Below are 18,918 nucleotides of genomic sequence, written 5' to 3' on the forward strand. Positions count from 1 at the left end.
GCATGGATATCATAAGGCCCAGCTCATGTGCTTAGTCCATGACACCGAAACAATGAAAGACACCAAGTTTGCTTGTTTTCCAGTATAGCTTCAAAGTTCTCTCCTCCAGCAATAAGACCTGGTCCTGCAAAGTGTCCAGAAAGGCTTCCAGATGGCTCCTCTAGTAGTTTATTAGCAAACCACGAGACTCTAGGCAAGGCAGTGTGAATCCTGCAAGACTTGTGGGCTCAGGACAAAGAGAAAGACCCAATCAGCTGGCCAGCTAAGTGCAAACATGAAAAACCCTGTAGGTACTGATGTGTCACTAGGGTCATCTGGGTTGCTGACTGACGCAAAGCTGAAGGTCAGGGTTCGGAATGGCAGAAGGCATCTCTTTCATGCAAACCTGGGAAAAATTGGTTTAATCAGGCTACATGAATTTTGGTACACATGGTCAGGGAGGACCTGGCAGCCCATCTGCTGACAGAAGAGCTACCTCCTGGGGTACCTGAGTGGAAAGGATGTCCAAGGGAGCTAATTACCTTGACCATCTGTGAGCACCTACAGTGCTCACCTGGGAGTGGGGTATAGTTGTTAAGCTAGCTGCTGGGAATGAGTTGACATGCAGTCTCCAACCCTCAAAGGACCCATAGGTGGCACCTGAGAATTGGACTCCAGCCATCCCTTGACCTAAGATCTCTGCCCACTACACAGTAGATCCATCACCCCATCTTGGATCTCCCTTAGTGAAATGCCATTGCCCTAGTCTTAAAGTTGGATGTCATCAGACCTGTAGAAGTTGAGGACCTTGTTGTCTCAAATTCTGTGGAGGAAGGGCGAGATACAAATATGATAAATAGTCTATTAAGGAACAAGACATAGTATTTATTTATGCAGGACATTATGAAGCAAAAGGTTCCAGTTGAGAGACTTTTTTGTTGTTGTTGCCTAAAATCAAATCTATCTTAATTATAAATTGCCGTGGATATACTCCAGCTGTAAGATATTTTGTGTGGTTTATTTAGTTTCGATATCAAAATCATCGTTAAGAAATGAAATATCTCTGTACTTGTTCCCACTGATTTTGTTTAAAGAAGTCAAGAGCTGGACAATCTCATCCAAGTCAAAACTAAAAGCGATAAAGGTGATAAAGGGTAAGTCTCGGAAGTTTCTTTACCACTTAATTTATTTCCGAAGTTTAAGCTGTGGAGAGGGCACGGGATAAATGCCAAGAACGATTTCATAAAGCAGTTTAATCAATTAGAAGGAAAACACTGGATTCCAAGCAAAGGAGGAATGATCTAATGCTATGAAATTCTCTTCCAACAATACTCCCCCTACCCTGCCAATCTGCTCCCAGAATCTGTAACATGCTGAGGTTTGTAACTGCCCAGTCCCATCCAGACGTTGAACCTGAAGTCTCCTCAGAAGGTCCAAGAGAAGCAGGACCCTCTGGCATATATTCCAGACCCTGGAAAGCCATTGGATCAATACTACATTCATATAAATCTCCCTGCCCCTGTCATACAAACTCTTGTTTCAAGTCTGTGGTTCAAAGCAAGTCCATGGTTTGTGGGGCAGTCTAATTCTAAGGGAGGCTTGCACTGCAAGAAGCAAAGTTGAAGATTCTGCAAGGCCAAGTGGGACAGAGCATTTTTTGAGAAATCACTACCGGTCCCCTTCTGTTGCGCTTTCTTACTCATGCAAAGTTGCGCTGGTGTCAGGTGGCTGTGGTTGAATCCATGGCATTTAGGTCCTAAAGTTTTGGATGTGAGGCAAGGGACCTGTGGTGGTTTCTCCCCTTCCTCCTTGGTGCCTACGCTACCTAAAAGGTCCGGTACATTGACCATAACCTTCTTTGTGTTTCTCTCCTCTTTAAGACACCAAGATCTTGATGATTTCATCAAAGTGAACCGTACATCTAATGGACATGCCAAGGGGTGAGTCTTGTCATCGAGATGCACATTTACATGCATTGAAGGCTTAATCTGGTTTTGGTTTTTGGTTTTAACAGTGTGACTTCTAATGTTTCCTTCCCCCACCCAACTTTGCAAATGTTGGTTTTGTAAGAGACTTAAGGCAATTGATAGCTCCTTAATTGAACTAGAATTTCCATGATATCTTAGTTGGGAACTGAAACAGTTAAGTGATTGTTTAAATTTGTCGGATAGACATGCCTGTAGTTAACTCCCCCACCTCCCAGCTCAAGTGCTGTGTAACTGCACAAATTCAAAAGAAGGCAACATAATTTAAATATAGTACAGAGTTTTCTCCTTATATCGGCAAGATCTCCTTTTCGCAGGTGTAAGGAGTTGACAACAAAAGAGAAAAGGCATCCAAAGATTAGTTTCCCAAGGTAGGATTAGATGGAATGCCTCTTTTTAAAAAAAATCCACACGTGAAAATAGCCTGTATGGTCATAAAACCACAGAATAGTAGGAAAACATAAAAAGCCAGTGAATCTAACTCCCTATCAAAAACGTGGGTGGTATCTTCCCACAAAACTATTTGGGCTGGTCTATGTTGCCAGTTTTGACCCTGTAGATAGAGAATTTCTCATATGAACCACAGATACCACCATTGTTTCTCAGGGACAATTCTCACGACCCGGAGAATTAAAGAAATTGAAACAAGAATGGTAGTTGTACTCATGGAAATCCCTGTTTATGCTAGACATTTCCCACATAGATGCATCATTGTGCATCATTTAATCCAGTGTGCATCATTTAATCCAGATTTAGCCATGCACAGAGTAGATTGAAATCAATGGGACTTGTAGCCATGACTAACTTAAAAGGTGTACCATGGTGTTTCCTCCGTCTGCACTGTTCCCAAAGGTCATTCCTCCTCTGGTCACTGCTGTGGATACACAACCTGACTGATTGTCTCCAAGTGGGAGTAAGCCCCACTGAATTCAGCAGAGCTTACTGAATAAACATGATGAGGGTTGCAACCTTAATTATGGACCCAACCTACTGTGTGAACCAGTTCTTTATGAGATGGATGGGCAGAAATAGGCACTTCAGGCCTGAGTCAGCGCCCGGCTGTCTCAGCTACCCGCTTACCCCCACCAATGGTAGACTTTGGGCTCTCAAATTTCAGCGGCGCCCTGTGCACCACTAAAAAATTGTGCCCTCCACCTCTCGTGCTCCATTCTGCAACATTGCTGCAGCGCTTCCTGAATAAACATGACCAAACTGGTTGCGCTACCCTAAGATTACCAGACTTTTTTCAAAGAATCTGGGGGCACTTTTTCTTTTGAAAAGAGAAAAAAAAGTTATTAAAATTCTTTATTTTTTAAAAAAAGAAGTAATATCTTCGCTTCTGTGTTGCGTGGCCTTCCTCTGGGCCCTGGCCTGCTCTCTTGGAGTGTTAGCCACTGTGGAGTAGGCTTGGGTCAGGCCTGGGCTCGGCCACGTGTCCTTGCCTTCCTGGTGCTCTCCTACCTCTCCGCCTCAGTGGCGGCAGTGGCGTGACAAGCACGGGCTGCCCTCTTTTTTCTCCTTCCTCTTTCTCTCTCTTCCTTCTCTTTCTCCTCTCCTCCTTCTCCCTGTGTCGGCTCCAGGGTTTTTACTGGCCCCAGAGTGCCGCTGGGCAGAGCCAGGCGCTCTCACTCCCAGATCAATTTGGATCGCGGGTGTGTGTCAGTGGTTCCCCCTGTTGACGCGCTAGGCATCCCCGGTTCCCCTTTGGCAGTGGCAGCAGCAGTCTCAGCAGCCCAGAGCCAGACTGGTAGCACAGTTGGCTCTGGCTGGCTTCAGGAGCTGCTCACTGCCGGGGCGCTCGCCATTCTGCCTCACCGGAAGTCCCCATATGATGTGTCTTGTGCCCTTGAACCAATCACACAACATTCATTCCCTAATAAAAAATCTACATCAGTTAAAATATAAATCCAGGGACATTAAATGAAATCCGGGGACATTCCGGGGATGGATTTTGTCCGGGGACAGATTTGTAAATCTGGGGACTGTCCCCAGGAAACGGGACATCTGGTAACCATACGCTACCCTAAAACTGCCTCTGTCCCCACCTTCTGGCATGATTGCAGAGGCAGCAATGGCCTTGCCCTGCTGGGCTGGGGGAAAGTTAGAATTGCACTCTTAAAAGACCAGAGAAGGTGGCATTTAATGGAAAGCTTTTGGAGGTACAGTGGTACTTCAGGTTACATATGCTTCAGGTTACAGACTCCGCTAACCCAGAAATAGTACCTCAGGTTAAGAACTTTGCTTCAGGATGAGAACAGAAATCGGGCTCCAGTGGCACGGCAGCAGCAGGAGGCCCCATTAGCTAAAGTGGTGCTTCAGGTTAAGAACAGTTTCAGGTTAAGAACGGACCTCCGGAACGAATTAAGTACTTAACCTGAGGTACCACTGTAGTTAAAGCAGGGAAAATAACACACGTTGACAAGGAATGTTAAAAAAAATGTTTAGGTGAGGACTTAGCAGGATTTTCCAGTTGTAAGACTATATCTGCACGTGTTCCGAATGGCTGTAAACATGTTTGGTACAAAAGGGCTGGGCTCTTTCCTGTAGCATCAGACCCAGCTGTTGTGCTTGGGCTGCCCAGAACGTTTGGTGGGCGTGATGGGCTTGGCACTTACTGCAGAAATCCCCAAAGACCGGTGAGAATTCCACCCCTTTCCTCATTTTGTTAGCTATCAGTTTGGCACTATTTGTACCATGATTTTAGATGTATGTATTCATTTATGTTACATTTTGAGAGCATAGAGATATTATTTATTTAATAAGCAGTTCCTGGGGTGGGGGGTTCTATGGGAGATCCATTTGGACCTCTCTCTTACTGTTTCCCACCAACTGATTAAAAATGTTCCTGTTCTATCAACCATTTGACTTACTGATGGCAGGCAAGTTATGTGCCTGACTCTCATTTTAGGATGTTTCCTGAATTTGTTTAGAATGTTTGCAAATTTCCTGTTTCTGTTTTCATGCTATTGTCTTTCATTTTTTCCATAAGCCAGCTTTTGAGGCAAATTCATTTGAAGGGAAGCATATCTATATCTATATCGAGATCGATATATAGATATATATAGATATAGATATATAGATAGATATATAGATATATAGATGATATAGACATAGACATACTGTGTGTGTGTGTGTGTGTGTGTGTGTGTGTGTATATGTATGTATGTATAAAATAAATAAATCAGAGCTTTTGCCCTCACAGCAACCCCTTGAAAGGTAAAGGCTGCTCAGATGTGGTACATTATTATTACTAAATTTATTGATCGCTTTTTCTTGCCAAAGGCAGCTCAAGGCAACTTACAACTAACTGAACCCAGGCCATTCAGTAAGCTTTGTAGCCAAATAGAGAGTTGAGTTCGGAGTCCAGTGCCCTAACCACTAGGCAGCCACATTGATTCTGTTGACATTAGAAGTCTAGTTTGGTCTGTTTTTATTAATGAACAAGTCTTCAGAGATGTTCATCTCCCTAGAATGTCCCAGGGTATGGTCTGAAGTTATAGGAGGCCACCACGTTGGTGAAACTAAGCAGGTTTAGGTCTGGTCAATAGTTGGGTAGGAAACTGCTTAGGAACCTCTTACGGTACAAAAAAGGCAGAATGTACCTGTAAGAAAATAGATAAAATAAAACTCCCCCTAAGATATATGACTCATAACTCTGCTCCAGAAAAAAAATAATCCTCTGCTCCAATAGAATTCCCGAACTAATGTTGTATTTATTGCACTGCAGTTTGTTTATGGTTTGGCTATAAGCATAATTCTTGAACAACAGGAAGGTTATGAAATGCTTATATTAATAGCTGTATTAAGAAGACAGCGCATTGGATTTTTATGCCTTGAGACATGGTGCGCTAATGCAAGCTGCTTAGCATCGGAAGTATCTACGCTTATCCTCAAGTCAATGTTCCGGTGGCTGCATAGAGATTCAAAATACTTAGCACCAAAGTGTCAGTTACTTGAGCAAACAGCAAGAGCTCCTGAAGCTACATTTTATGGTAGCAGGCTCCAATGGTCAAACCTGAATCGGCTGCAGTCAGGTAGAAGAAAGTAGGTCCGGTGTGGATAAGGAGTCTGATTTTTAAGAGCAAAAGGGATGTGTGAGTGAGCACAGGATCTTGCCGGCACTTCCCTGCTACTTCCTTCCCTTCACTTTCCCTGCTGACATAATTCGTCCCTCAACTGAGCTCCCAATTCCAATAGTGAGCCCTACCGGGATAAAAGCACCTGTGGGAGAGTAGCTGAGGGGAGATAAATACTGGACAGGGAAGGACCAACCTGTGTTATAGCATGTGGTTAGCCTGGATAATAATATTAATAATATTAATAATAATAATAATAATAATAATAATAATAATAATAATAATAATAATAATAATAATATTTATACCCTGCCCTCCGCAGCCAAGACGGCTAATAATAATAATAATAATAATTTTATTTATACCCTGCCCTCCCCAGCCAGGGCGGCTAACAACCAATAATAAAAACAAGTTGATTAAAATACAATTTAAAAGATTAAGATGCAACATTAAAACATTAGGATGCAGCCTCTTCACAGGAGGAGAAAGGAAAAAGAAAGAGGGGGAGGGAATCAAACTGATTCTAATCCAAAGGCCAGGTGGAACAACTCTGTCTTACAGGCCCTGCGGAAAGAAATCAGATCCTGCAGGGCTCTGGTCTCATGAGGCAGAGTGTTCCACCAGGCTGGAGCCAGTGTTGAAAAGGCCCTGGCTCTGGTTGAGGCTAATCTAATTTATCATGACCCGTGAACAAGGCCAGTTTGTGAAGAGAATTCCGATGAAAACGGGAACAGGAGTAGAAATGGCTTCTTTGTCCTAGGTCTGGAAACAAAATCAATTCAGCGAATGCCATCGATATTCACTGTTGTTGCTGTTTTCTGTCCGCAAATGACATGAAACTTAGTGATGTTTCCCTCCCTCCAATTCAGACTGCATTTCCTTTACATTGACATAAATGGGATGTCGTGCATTATATCAGGGTAGGTTTATGTGCTGGCATTAGAGTTCTTCAGGAAGCTTAGTTTTGATCATGTCGCTTAATCAGGAAAAGAGAAACAAATCTCAGGATAATTTTAGTATATTTAAATCTTGGAAGGAAAACATTTTGGTGGAATTATTAGCTGTAATAAATATCCGTATGAGTTGACGATTACCTAATGCATTAAGTTCTTCCCCTCGCTCTTCCCTGAGAGTATTTGTGATCAGGGGTCCGTTTCTTGCAAAAGTAACTAGTCCAATTTTTTTGTTTCTTTGCTTTTCTCACAGAGGAAGAGACCTAGATGACCTCATCGCTGTAAATAACACTGCTCAGAAAAACAAAAGGCAATTCTTTTAAATTTTATCTCTCCTGCACTTTAGAAAATCTGTTACCTGTGGCTTGAGTTAAAAATGTAGGGAGGGTTTGTAGCCAACTAAGTTCTCCTCAGAGTATGAGTGGAATGAACAGCCCTAAGTTAGTCGTGGCCATTAATTTCAGTGGGTCTACCCTTGAGTAGAACTAACATTGGCTACATCCCACATATGTGTAGCTGTGAGCACATGGTTTCCATGCCCATGCAGCACTACTTCTGTATCAAATGCATGTCCAGAATTTTCCCTTCCTCCATGAGAGGGAACCTGGAAAAGGATAGCCTGGGAGGGGCAGGAAATGGGGCCTAGAAGATGGCAGTGATTGGAGACCAGGAGGATAGAAGCATGTGGGGTCCTGCAGGTCAGGAAAGAGTTCTGTGTGCATCATTGTGAACACGAAGCTCTGGAGTGGAGCACTCCTTCCTGTAAAGTCTGCAGGATGAGGGCAGTAGGCTGCTATGCTCCAAACGTTTAACTAAGCAAGCCTCTTCAAAAATGAATAAATGACTGATACATGGAATTAGGGCTTGGTGAGCTGTAGGCGTGATTAGTGGGATGGTTGTAAGCACACTTACTTTCTAAGAAGTTACTGCAATAATGTGTAAGGACTTGGGACCAAGTCCTATTAGATACAGTAGGCTTTATGTCTTGATAAATAAACACAGGATCAGGCTATGGGACATGAAGTCAAATGTCTTGATTTGTAATGAAGGGGCCATATTTCTTCATAGCAGATAATGCTTCATACTTTTTGTCTGGTGCTTGAATCTGATATAAAAATTAAAACAGATTCTGCCTCACAGAAATCATTGATGACTTGATAAAGTAACATTCGTGTTTGCATTTTTTTAAAACGTCCAGCAAAACATCCAGTATTTTGTAGTCATCAGGCTCTGCTCTTTATCTTTGACAGGAGCCAAGAACTAGATGATCTCATTGTAGTAAAATCCTCTCCTGAGGATCAAAACAAAAAGAGGTGAGTCTTAAATCTTAGTTCTTATAACCATGGCAGTCCTGTAGAGGTTAATTCATGTCACTTGTTTATTAATTGAGAGGACTTGTTTATTGTGCATTTGTTCTGATTTGTTTGTGGGGAGGTCAGATGAAGCTTCAAGCCAATGTCATCCCACACTTTCCATTTCCTCGCCAGTATGACTTGGTATGAGTATACAATGTTGCCTTTCCCCCTTCCTTTTTCCTTTCTCCATTCACCACTGCAGATGCTTCTCCGGGGTCTGATAAACCCCTTAGGCTGCTGGCTGTTGTTGTTTTTTAATTAAATGAAGCCTTTGGTGGAATGGTGGCAAGGGTGAAACCTCTCTAACTTCAGAGTCAGCTCAAGCAAGAGTAGGACTGCAGCCAAAGATTGTATGTGAAGAATGAGCTCCGTTCTCTGCTCTCAGATCAGCCTCATTGCTTTAGATTGGAAGAACAGCAGAGAGGCCCTCTCTCAGGCTACATGTTCTGCATATGAAACAGTGCTTGGCACCGATGGCTATTCATTTAGCAGAGCTTAAGGCTCTGGCACAAAAACAACAGGCATTCAAAATAAAGGCAGAGTAGCCAGTGTTTGATGAATGCATTCCCTCTGAGAGTTTTCCCTCTTAAGTTCCCACCCTCCTCTTTCCCCTTTTAATATTTTAAATCCCGCTCCTTTGCTACATGCATAGTAGAAGAATAGAGAAATGGTGGTGAAGATAAATCATGGCTAGACTTCTTTTTCTTACTCCAACCTTGTCCTCCACAGGGCACCAGAGCAGGACCATGAATCTGCCAGTATTCCAGATGGTCCGTCAGAAATGAACCATTTATACCAGGACACAAGAGGATCCAGGTACAGTATTCTTAAGCCAATAAATGGAGTGTTTTTCCTTTTTCCCCAGCTGCAAAAGGCTATCTCTCCTATAAACTCCTACCAAGGAAAATGTGTTAGAAGAAATTCAGCTTCCCCAGTCCAGCAACTCTTTCTGAGTACAGGTGGGGAAGTTCAATGTGGGTAACACACACACGTAGCTTTGCCCGTCTGTAAATCTCAGGGAAGAGAAGCGTTCTGCATGTACAAACCAACCCCTTTATTTAAAAGAATTGCTTGGGCAGGCATCAGAGAACAAACTGCTTCTCTCAGAAGCTCCCTTTCCCATAGTTCTTTCTGGCCACAGTATGAAGTGTTACCGTCCATTCTACCACCTTGGAACTCTGTATTCTTGCTTTGTTCCATTGAGTTTAGGATTGTATTCGCCCGTGATCCTACACAGAATTGTGATTTTTTTAAAAAAACAACTTCTCTCCATCAGGTAAAACCTGAAACAGGAACAGCTTTCTAAACAAATATTTGTGCCCTGTGTAAAGTTACCATTTGTTAAACATCTGTCCGTATCAATCCAGTGTTTCAAAAATGTGGTCAAGACCAGGGCCTAAACAGTGAACAATGGAACCTGTAGTATTTTGCAGGTAGCATCATGAAGGTGGTTGGAGAAAAGCTTCCCTTCCTTTCTCTTAATAAACCTGGGGCCATCCACTGAAATGGAATAGCGGGAGATTTGGGCCAGACAAATGGAATTGCAGTTCTTTACACCATGCAGTGTTAATTATGGAATTTGCTACCCAAGCTATGGTGATGTCCAGCAAGTTTAAAGGCTGAGGCAATGGCAACTAGTCACAGTGGTTATAAGCTACCCCCCAGCAACAGGGGCAGCCTGCCTCCAAATCCCAGTTGCTGAAAATAATGCCAGGAGACAGCTATTGTGTCCCTGCCCAACTAAATCAGGTTGGGCACTCTGAACCAGGGTGGTGGAACAAGACAGGCCTCTGGCTTGATGCATCAGGGATCTCTTGCTCTGTTCTTATGACATTGCTTTTTCTTACCGCTTTTGTATGTTTATTTTTAGAGAATGAAATTCTCCTCATTTTTTGTATGTGTTTCAGCTGTATTGCCTCAAGCAGTTACTCAAGTCCAAAGGACACAATTGTGTACACAAGGACATATGAGAATAGGTACCTGAAAAATACACGTCGTATTTTTCCAGAAATACTTCCTCGTGTACTAATTCCAAAAATAACAGTTTAAACATGATTTGTTTAAACACAAGCAATGTTATTTTCCCCCACCCCCAGCTATGGCATGGCTAATATTCTGGTTTCTTGAATGCATAGAATGAATATAATCTAATACAATATATGGTTTTATGTCATCCCAGAATAAAATGTGAAATTAAATGCAAGTGATAAGGGATTAAAACAAAATGGCTAGATATATATTACCAGACTATAGCCACAGTACAATACACAGCTCAGCTCAGCTCATTGATTCCTATAGAGGTTTAGCATGTCTAATGCTGGGATCTATGTGGAGAGAGAAAGAATGTATACATGCATGTAAACACAAGATAATAGTTAGGATTTATGGAGGGAGACATGCATTGACCCACAAAGATGAATGCAGTCATGTTTGTTGAACCCATCAGGGGTATCATAAATCTCCTGGTTTTGCTGGCCTGGCTGGGACTGCAAACATGTAAACAATGATTGCAGCATTTCTATTGACTCTTTTCTGGCCCTGCAATAAATTTCTGAGTCTCATAAATGAACAGTGTTGCAAAACATAAAATAGCACAGTTTTATGTTTTCTTATTTCACCTTGTGCCTTATCTGTCTTCATTCTGCTGAATGGCTTCACATATGACATCTCTATCTGACACTATTGTGTGCTTTTCTGTTATTTTAGAAATCCATTACTTCTAAAATATCGAGTGCTTAAGCATGCTCTTAAGATATAAGCCCCTTGGGGGCAAAATCCTCATTCTGCATGAGCCCTGCTGAATAATGGGAGCCATGCAAAGGCAAGTTTTGTGCCCTTTTTGTATAATGCAGTACAAGTCTCATCTTGCCCTCCTCCCCCAACTGTTCTTTTAAAACGGTTTCTTGTATATCTGTATATTTTTGAAGTCTGTCCTCAAGTCTCTGTGGATGGCTTTGATGTTGATTGATGATACACTCTCTTTGTCGGAGTGCAAACTTGAAAAGTTTTTTTTTTTAAAAAAAAACCAACCCTATTGTTCATCACTTGGTACATGTTCCTTCTATCACAGCAGATTTCCTCATGATGCTTATGAAGACAACATTCCTGGAAAATCTATCAAAACTGTTTACTCTACTTCTGATAGGTGGGTATATATACTGAACACTGTAGAATGAAGAAATATAGAGGAAGAAAGCAAAGAGAGAAACATCTATCTATCTATCTTTTATCTATCATCTATTATTTGCTTTTCTGCTGCAGTTCTTCATTAGTAGATCCACATTAGTACAACTGTTGCGTTCAAAAAAGAATAAGAAAGAAAACTTCTTTTCATATACTTCCCTTCCACTCCTTCCCAAGTTTCCTCTCTGTTCCCAAACTATCCACATTGTCTTGTTCTAAATTTTCCTCTCTCCTTCTCTTTATCTCATGTTATAACTTACGCTGCTGAATTATACTCATCTCGCTAGGTTCATTGTCTTACTATAATACTTTTTCATATATTCTATAGATAACATCCAATCCTCTTTAAGTTCTTTTAAATCTCTGTTTCTTATTCTATTAGTCATATCCGCTAGTTGCACATATTCCAGCAGTTTATGATGCTACTGCTCCTTGGAACTGCGTCTGTTCTCCACTTTTGTGCAAGTAAAATCCACATGGCCGCAGTTGCAATAGACTCACTTGCTTCTTCTTCTTTTGAGACTTCTATCGATATTATACCCAGAAGATAAGCTTCTGGGTTTTTCGTAAAGGATCTTTTAAACATTTTTTTCCAGTTCGTTATGGATTAATTCCCAGTAGTCTTTAATAACCCTACAAGGCCGCCACATGTGGTAGAATGTTCCTACTGTCTCTTTACATCAAAGTGAGAAACATCTTGTCCGTTTTGCCCCATACCCAAGTTTTTACACTTATTACTTTAAAATGTTGTCTTATTTTATTGTTGTTAGCCGCCCTGAGCCCAGCTTCGGCTGGGGATGGTGGGATATAAATAAAAAAATATTATTATTATTATTATTATTATTATTATTATTATTATTACCTGAAAGCTTTTCCCGTTCACATGTCCACATTCTTCACTCGATTTCTCTACACTGTATGCTAGATTGCTAGCAGTAGAGTGGGTGAATTGATTTCACTGAAAAGGTATGACTACTAAGATGATGTCAGTGAATATGAAAATTTGTAGTGTTAGATTTGTGTCAATCCACTCATACATTTAAGTTGTCGCTTGATGTTACTGCACCGCAGCTACCGTTATCCCTAAATCATGGACCATGCTAGCTGGGGCTGATGGGCCAGATTCCATCAATATCTGGAGGTCCACAGGTTCCCCATACCTGCCTTGGGAGATTCACTGTTTAGCAACAGCTCTTCCAAGTGATCTGTTTATCTGTGCTTTGGCTACCTTCCTGAATGAATGAGAGCTGTGCAAGAGCTTAGCAGTGCAGTTATGCAGCTCCCATTCATGGGCTTGCCCAGGTGACTTGCGCATTATGCCTTCAGACAACTCAATCTTGAAACCGGTTCTAGCCTGCTCTTTGCACATCGAGCCATGGTGAGAAGGTCACAACTTCATGCAGGCATGGAAAAGTGAGAATATTTGCACAGTGAAACCTTCCAGTACTGTAGTATTCACTCAATGAATCCTGTTCTTATACAGAGCCGTTATTGAAAAAGAAATGTGCACTTACTGCCGGAAGCCCTTGGGCATAGACACAAAGATGATTCTTGATGCCTTGCAGATTTGCTGTCATGCAACTTGCTTCAAGGTAGGAACATGTCTTTCACCCAACTGTCGTTAAATATGCATGGATTTGTAGTATGACGATTGTGAATTTTGATCAAAGCACCGGGTTTTAAATCAAATTAGAGAGCAACCCTAAGGTCCCTGGAAGGGCATCCCAAGGATGATAGGATAGGGCAGATCTCCCTCTTTGTCTCATGGAAAGGGAGGTCCACGGGTGGAAATATTCACTGCTCTTGCTGCTCTGCTATTGGTACTCTTATGGAGATGACAATGGAGTCATCATGGGACAGACTGGAGGAAGCACCCATAACAGCAGAGGGAGTATACTAGCCCTGAAGCTGCTACACTGATTTTCCTTCTGTAGAACCAAGTTATAAGAAAATGTAGCATCGGTGTGCAGTGAGGAAGGGGGGAAAAACATGGGGATATGGCATTTAAACAGATCCTGCATTCTCCACATGACAGCCAAAGAATAAAGAAAACTATATTTGTACAGGGCAAAAACCCTGAGGCTGAATTTCTCTGAGATCTTAAGTTCAGTTGTACTGAAATGTTAGTGAGTCTTCCATGTTTTGCACACCATAACGTATATTAAAGATGACTCGCTATCAGGCATTTTCATAACACGGCTGCTGATTAGCTACTGGACTGGATTCAAGGTCTTGGTGTACAAAGCCTTGCAAAGCTTTGGGAACAAGATGCCTAAAAGATTGCATCATTTCCTGCATGCCCAGCTGGTCACTGTGCTCCGCAGGCAAACACGTCCTGCAGATGCCACCTTGTCAGGAGGTGTGTCCTGCACAATGCTGAAGCTGGGCAGCACCTGTCCTTTGGAACTCCCTCCCACTTCATATCAGGCAGGCACCTTCTCTGTTGTCTTTTTGGCACCAGCTAAAGGCGCTCACACTTTTTCAACAAGCTTTCTAAAGCTTTTATCCCGGTTGGTATCTGACTCAGAATTGATGAAATAAATAATAACTAAAGGTTTTTGTTTAACTCTGTGTGTTCCTAGTGCGAAATCTGCAAAGCACCTTTGGAAAACGTGAAGGCGGGAGATAGCATTTGGATTTACAAGAACACGGTGCATTGTGAACCATGCTATTCCAGAGTTAAATGTAAGTTGTACTGGAGGGCACCTGCTTGAAGGTTCAGTTGTTAACAACAACCAGGGAGGCATGGGGTTCAAAGTACCTCTGAAACACTTCAGTTCAGTTCCTGTTTATGGTGCTGTAGATTGCAGGATTTGGTGAATGCAGAAGTCCAACATACATTTATTGAATGTCCAAATATATGTTTCCCTGCTTGATATTCACAACACCGGTAGGGAGAAAATTCAGTTCAGTTTGCGTGTAAAGAGAAATATATCAAACTCATGCTTTCTGAAACAACACACAAACCGAGACACAGTTACCCTTCTAAATTCACACTTATCCAAATTTTGTGATACCGTTCTCTAACCAAACAATGTTTACAAAATGCATATATTAGGTAAAGATACACATTAAAATGAATGCATTAGTTAAGATAATATAGTAACATGCATTATTTTAGGGGGAATGGCTTGCAAAATTTGGGTACATTAGTCACAACTGTGCAAAAATGTGTGGATTAGGAGAAATTCCCAGTAAAATGCTGGCAAAATGTCATGATAATTTTAAAGTGCAAACTGCTGAACTGAATTTAAGATTGGAAAAATGATAAACTGAGAGATCTGAAACTGAGAGATCCTTCCATCCCTGAACACCAGTGAATGTTAAGAATCACATTTAAAAGACAATCAGTATCTGGAATACCTCAAATAATATGGAACTGAAATAGCTCTGTGTTTAGAGAAACTTAACACATTGGTCTGAAATGGCTGACTTGATAAGGCTGTGCACATTTTCAGTTTCTAATGGGCATTTTCTTTCCCTTACAGCATCATGGGCCTACTAATTTTGACTGAAGACAGTTCAGGTTGATGGATCAGCTGCATGCGTTTATCTTTGAAAATCATATGCTTTTTTAGGATGAGTAAAGAACTCCAAGAATAATAATAAATGGTAGACATTTGAAGATGTGAAAAATGAAACTATAACACTACTTCTAAAAAGAAGGAAGTGCATGGTGGCTTCTGCCTAGAATATGTGTGTGTGCATTATCAGTAAGTAAACAACGTCTAAGACTGCAGTCCTCTGTCTGCTTACTTAGGAATGAGTCTCACCGAAAACAGTACAGCTTATTTTTTCTGAGTAAACACTCATAGGATTGTAGTGAAAGTGTATCTTGGCTATTCTTGACTGTGGTTCCACTGGTTCCTGTTCATTCTGAAACAATTCACACACCCGTGCTTATAATCTGAATACTTGTGTCTGTAAATGAGTCATTATAGATCTAAGACAACATCTCAGCTCAGTGGGTCCAGTCCAGATAACTTGAGTTGTGTTTTAAGTCCCATGGGAATCAGTGGGTCAGAAGTGAAATCATGAGACAGTTACCACATAAGGGCTTCCTCCCTTTCATCATTTTACTGCTATACTGGAAGTAATAGGAGCAGCACTAGGTGAGGCAGAAGGTACAATATTGTTTGGGTATCTGTGTGTGAGTGGCACTCTTTCAATTGTGTCCAAAGCCTGCTGCCAAAACCAACCATCTTATTCGGCCTAATGGCCACATGGACAGGTCTGCATGTTGACCTTCTGCAGTTCCCAGGCAATTAAAAGAAAAGTAAATAAAGCAATGATGGATTGATCATGGGACAGATTGGGGGCATCCACAGAATTCTACCATGCAACCACATCCTCTCCCCAGATACACAGAGGAGACGACAGTGGTCATGTCAACACAGTCTGCAGCATCACAAGCTAGATCAGGGGTTAGTAAACTATTTTCTTTCCAGGGCCACAGTTGCTCAGAGGTAATCTGTCAGGGGGCGGGGGGAGGCCACATTCCTGCAGGGAGCATGGACAGAACCAATGATGGGCAGAGAGAGACAAAAATGTCCTGGGTTAACTAATCAAGAATAAAGACTGCTTTGCTTCTGTGGCTGTCTCAGAATTCCCAATCCTATTCCGCTCTACTAAGAAGTAAGCTCCACTGAGTTTGAGGGGGTTACTTTCAAATGAGTACAGAATTATTAATTATTATTATTATTATTATTATTATTATTATTATTATTCAACACAGTAATTGATACAGCTCCTATTCTGGAAAGCAAGTGAAAGTAATTCCTTTTTGACATGGGTGCCCTATGCAAACCCATGGCAGCAGGGAAGGGGAGGTCTTTTCCTTAAGCCACACAACCAGGACAAACATTTTTTTTAAGGCATCAATTTGTTCTTATCAAATTATTTCCCCCTTCCAATTGTACTGAACCTGCAATGAAAGGAAGCAGGAGGAAACACTTTTTTAAAAAAAATCAGGGAAACAAACAGGAAGACGGTCTAATGGGATGGCAGAAAGGGGTCGGTTTCAGGAAGTGATGGAGTGCACAAAATGAGGTTGAGGGTTGCTCACCCGTGGGATAGAGGTCTTCCGGTAATCACTGGGCTGAGTATGCAATGAATGAGTTATGCTTTAGGCAGGACCTCTGCGTGGAGTAGTATGGCAGCTGAAATAAATGCTAATGTGAGCTAAGGTGGTGATTGTGAGAGAAGCAGCAGCAGGGACTGGACACCCTGGTGGATACATATATATATTTGGCTTGGAAAGTTTCAGCCCATCTCCATTAAAATCTACTGCAGATACAATGATCATGCAAACACTCATCTTCCACATATGAGAGATAAATATTCTAAGGATTGGGACTCAGCTTGCACTGTGTTTTATTTAAAACTCATGGATTTACAATTGTATAGAATTGTAAACATGAATTCTTTTCTCTCTTTTGTCAGTCTTAGTGCATGCAAACAGCTTAACTTCACTAGTGATAAAGAGTAGAGAAAGTTCGCTGTTATGTAGAACCTATTAAACTAAAGATATAAAAGATTTTTAAAAATAAGATCTTGGTTGAATCCAGACATTCTGAGATAAACCATGGTTGTGATTAGAACAAAGGAGACTGTATGCTCTTGCTTCCATTTTTGATTAAGTGCAGCTTGTTTCATGTGAACCAGACAAATTGCCATGAACCTTAACTATTGTTTGTTTGAAACAAGCCAAATTAATAGAATGGGCTATGGAACTAGCTTTCCTTCACAGGCCATAGTTAAAATTAACCAAAGTTTAGGGTTTGGACAGAATGCTAAACCCTGGTGGTTCCAAAAATGGAAGTAAAGTTTTCCAGTTTCTCCATGATTGTTCTGGGGGTGGAAGTGTGTGAGCTTGAGGTTTATTGCGATGCAGCCATTAAAGTTACCATTTAGTGCATAGTAAAACCTATTTGTTCATATACAATCCTAAAAATAATCCACATAGAACAGTGTTTCAGTGACATTGGAAAAAGAAGTGGTTGTACAGTTATTTTATTTGTTACTTGTCTCTCATATCAATGTTGTTTGAAATTGATTTTCCCCTGCCTGAATCTTTCCAATAAAGATTACTAAAGATCAAGTGTGACTAGGGAATAATACATTTTTCAAAGGAAGCGCCGAATTTCAAAGTATGTACATAACAGACTGCTCTGGGGAGATTTATCAGCAGTGGGGAAGGAGGAAAGCCAATTAGAAGCTCTTTTCAAAGTGAAATATAATTCTACAAGGATGGGTAAAAATAGTCAGAATACCGAAAACCACACCAGAAGGTGATATTTTATTATATGTACTTTGCTGAACACAGTCTACCAGGCATGCATTTTGTTCTGTCAGGCAGAGATACCTTTTCAGAGATTTCCCTGCCTCTCTATTTAAGAAATGTTGTCATTCCTCAGGACCACAGCCATTTCTGGACAACTTAGGCCACAGCAGGGCTGCATTGCTGGGCTGTCCCCAGCACTTCACTGAACTCAAACACTGATGTCCACAGACAATGTATGGAAACCCCAAGCATTCAAATCTCAATGCCTGTAGACTTTCCATGCAAGCTGGAAATCTGTGCCACTGGAGTTCTAGTTATTGTGGAAGACTATGCATGCTCCCTGCCCAGTGTGTGGATGTCAGGGAGAGCAGCCCCTTCAATGTGTGCAGCCTCTTACATGCAATTTACACAAGCACCTTTCCTAACTGATTCTACGTTGCACGGCTTCTAAGCATGGCTAATTGGTTACGTCAAAATCACATACTGTGTAGGACCTACCGTAACACACTGTAAGCCTTTCTCCCCCTAGCAATAAAAATCTCTCTCTAAAGCCTGATCTCAACTGGATGACATTTTATTTTGGCATCCTTGGTGAATGTAGGCTTTGGAGGAGAGCTGCATCCAGTGTTTTCACTAGGCCATTGAGAAAGAACGCGAGCTCTTTTGCCCTTCGAGTGATTCAAAAATTAAAGATGTTTGGGAGCATCTGTTCTGCAAGGTTTTGATCAAAGACCATCGACACCATAAGCCGGCTATGGCTTGTTTTTCCACAAGAACACAGCAAGGCATGAACAATAAGGGCTGGTTCACACTTACGAGTCCTTGCTAAGCAGCTGTGGTAACTGCACCATGTTGTGTTTTATTGCTCTTATTATAAGTTATCTAATAACTGAGCCATGAAATAAAGGATGCTTTAATGGATTCTGGAATGTATAACATTATAGGATGGGATAGTGATACACAATCTCTTATTTAAAACAAAAAAATGGGGGGGGTATCATTTCAATGCTGATGTAAAAAAAAACCCCACAACCCAGGAGTTCTTTTTACATCTGTTTTACATATCACTTGCCTTGAGGCTTTCATTTTTCTTTGGATGTTTTT

The 18,918-nt window shown here is 41.4% G+C and overlaps 1 protein-coding gene across 6 annotated transcripts in view; it reads left to right on the top strand.

Moving 5' to 3' along the window:
* The window catches only part of SCEL (sciellin), a 54,134-nt gene extending 36,503 nt beyond the window's left edge, over positions 1–17,631 (top strand). For 2 of the 6 annotated variants that reach the window (XM_081198478.1, XM_081198475.1), the window contains 10 exons: positions 1,074–1,133; positions 1,860–1,919; positions 7,247–7,303; positions 8,244–8,306; positions 9,078–9,164; positions 10,256–10,324; positions 11,419–11,493; positions 13,015–13,123; positions 14,114–14,216; positions 15,020–17,631. In XM_081198478.1, the coding sequence (XP_081054604.1) occupies positions 1,074–1,133; positions 1,860–1,919; positions 7,247–7,303; positions 8,244–8,306; positions 9,078–9,164; positions 10,256–10,324; positions 11,419–11,493; positions 13,015–13,123; positions 14,114–14,216; positions 15,020–15,036 (700 nt within the window). In that variant the 3' untranslated portion in view covers positions 15,037–17,631. The remainder of the gene's footprint in view (positions 1–1,073; positions 1,134–1,859; positions 1,920–7,246; positions 7,304–8,243; positions 8,307–9,077; positions 9,165–10,255; positions 10,325–11,418; positions 11,494–13,014; positions 13,124–14,113; positions 14,217–15,019) is intronic. The other 4 variants (XM_081198476.1, XM_081198477.1, XM_081198479.1 and 1 more) reach the window with 4 other exon arrangements.
* Positions 17,632–18,918: the final 1,287 nt, after the last annotated feature.

Source organism: Podarcis bocagei (genome assembly GCF_964188305.1).
Source record: "Podarcis bocagei genome assembly, chromosome: 6".
NCBI lineage: Eukaryota > Metazoa > Chordata > Lepidosauria > Squamata > Lacertidae > Podarcis > Podarcis bocagei.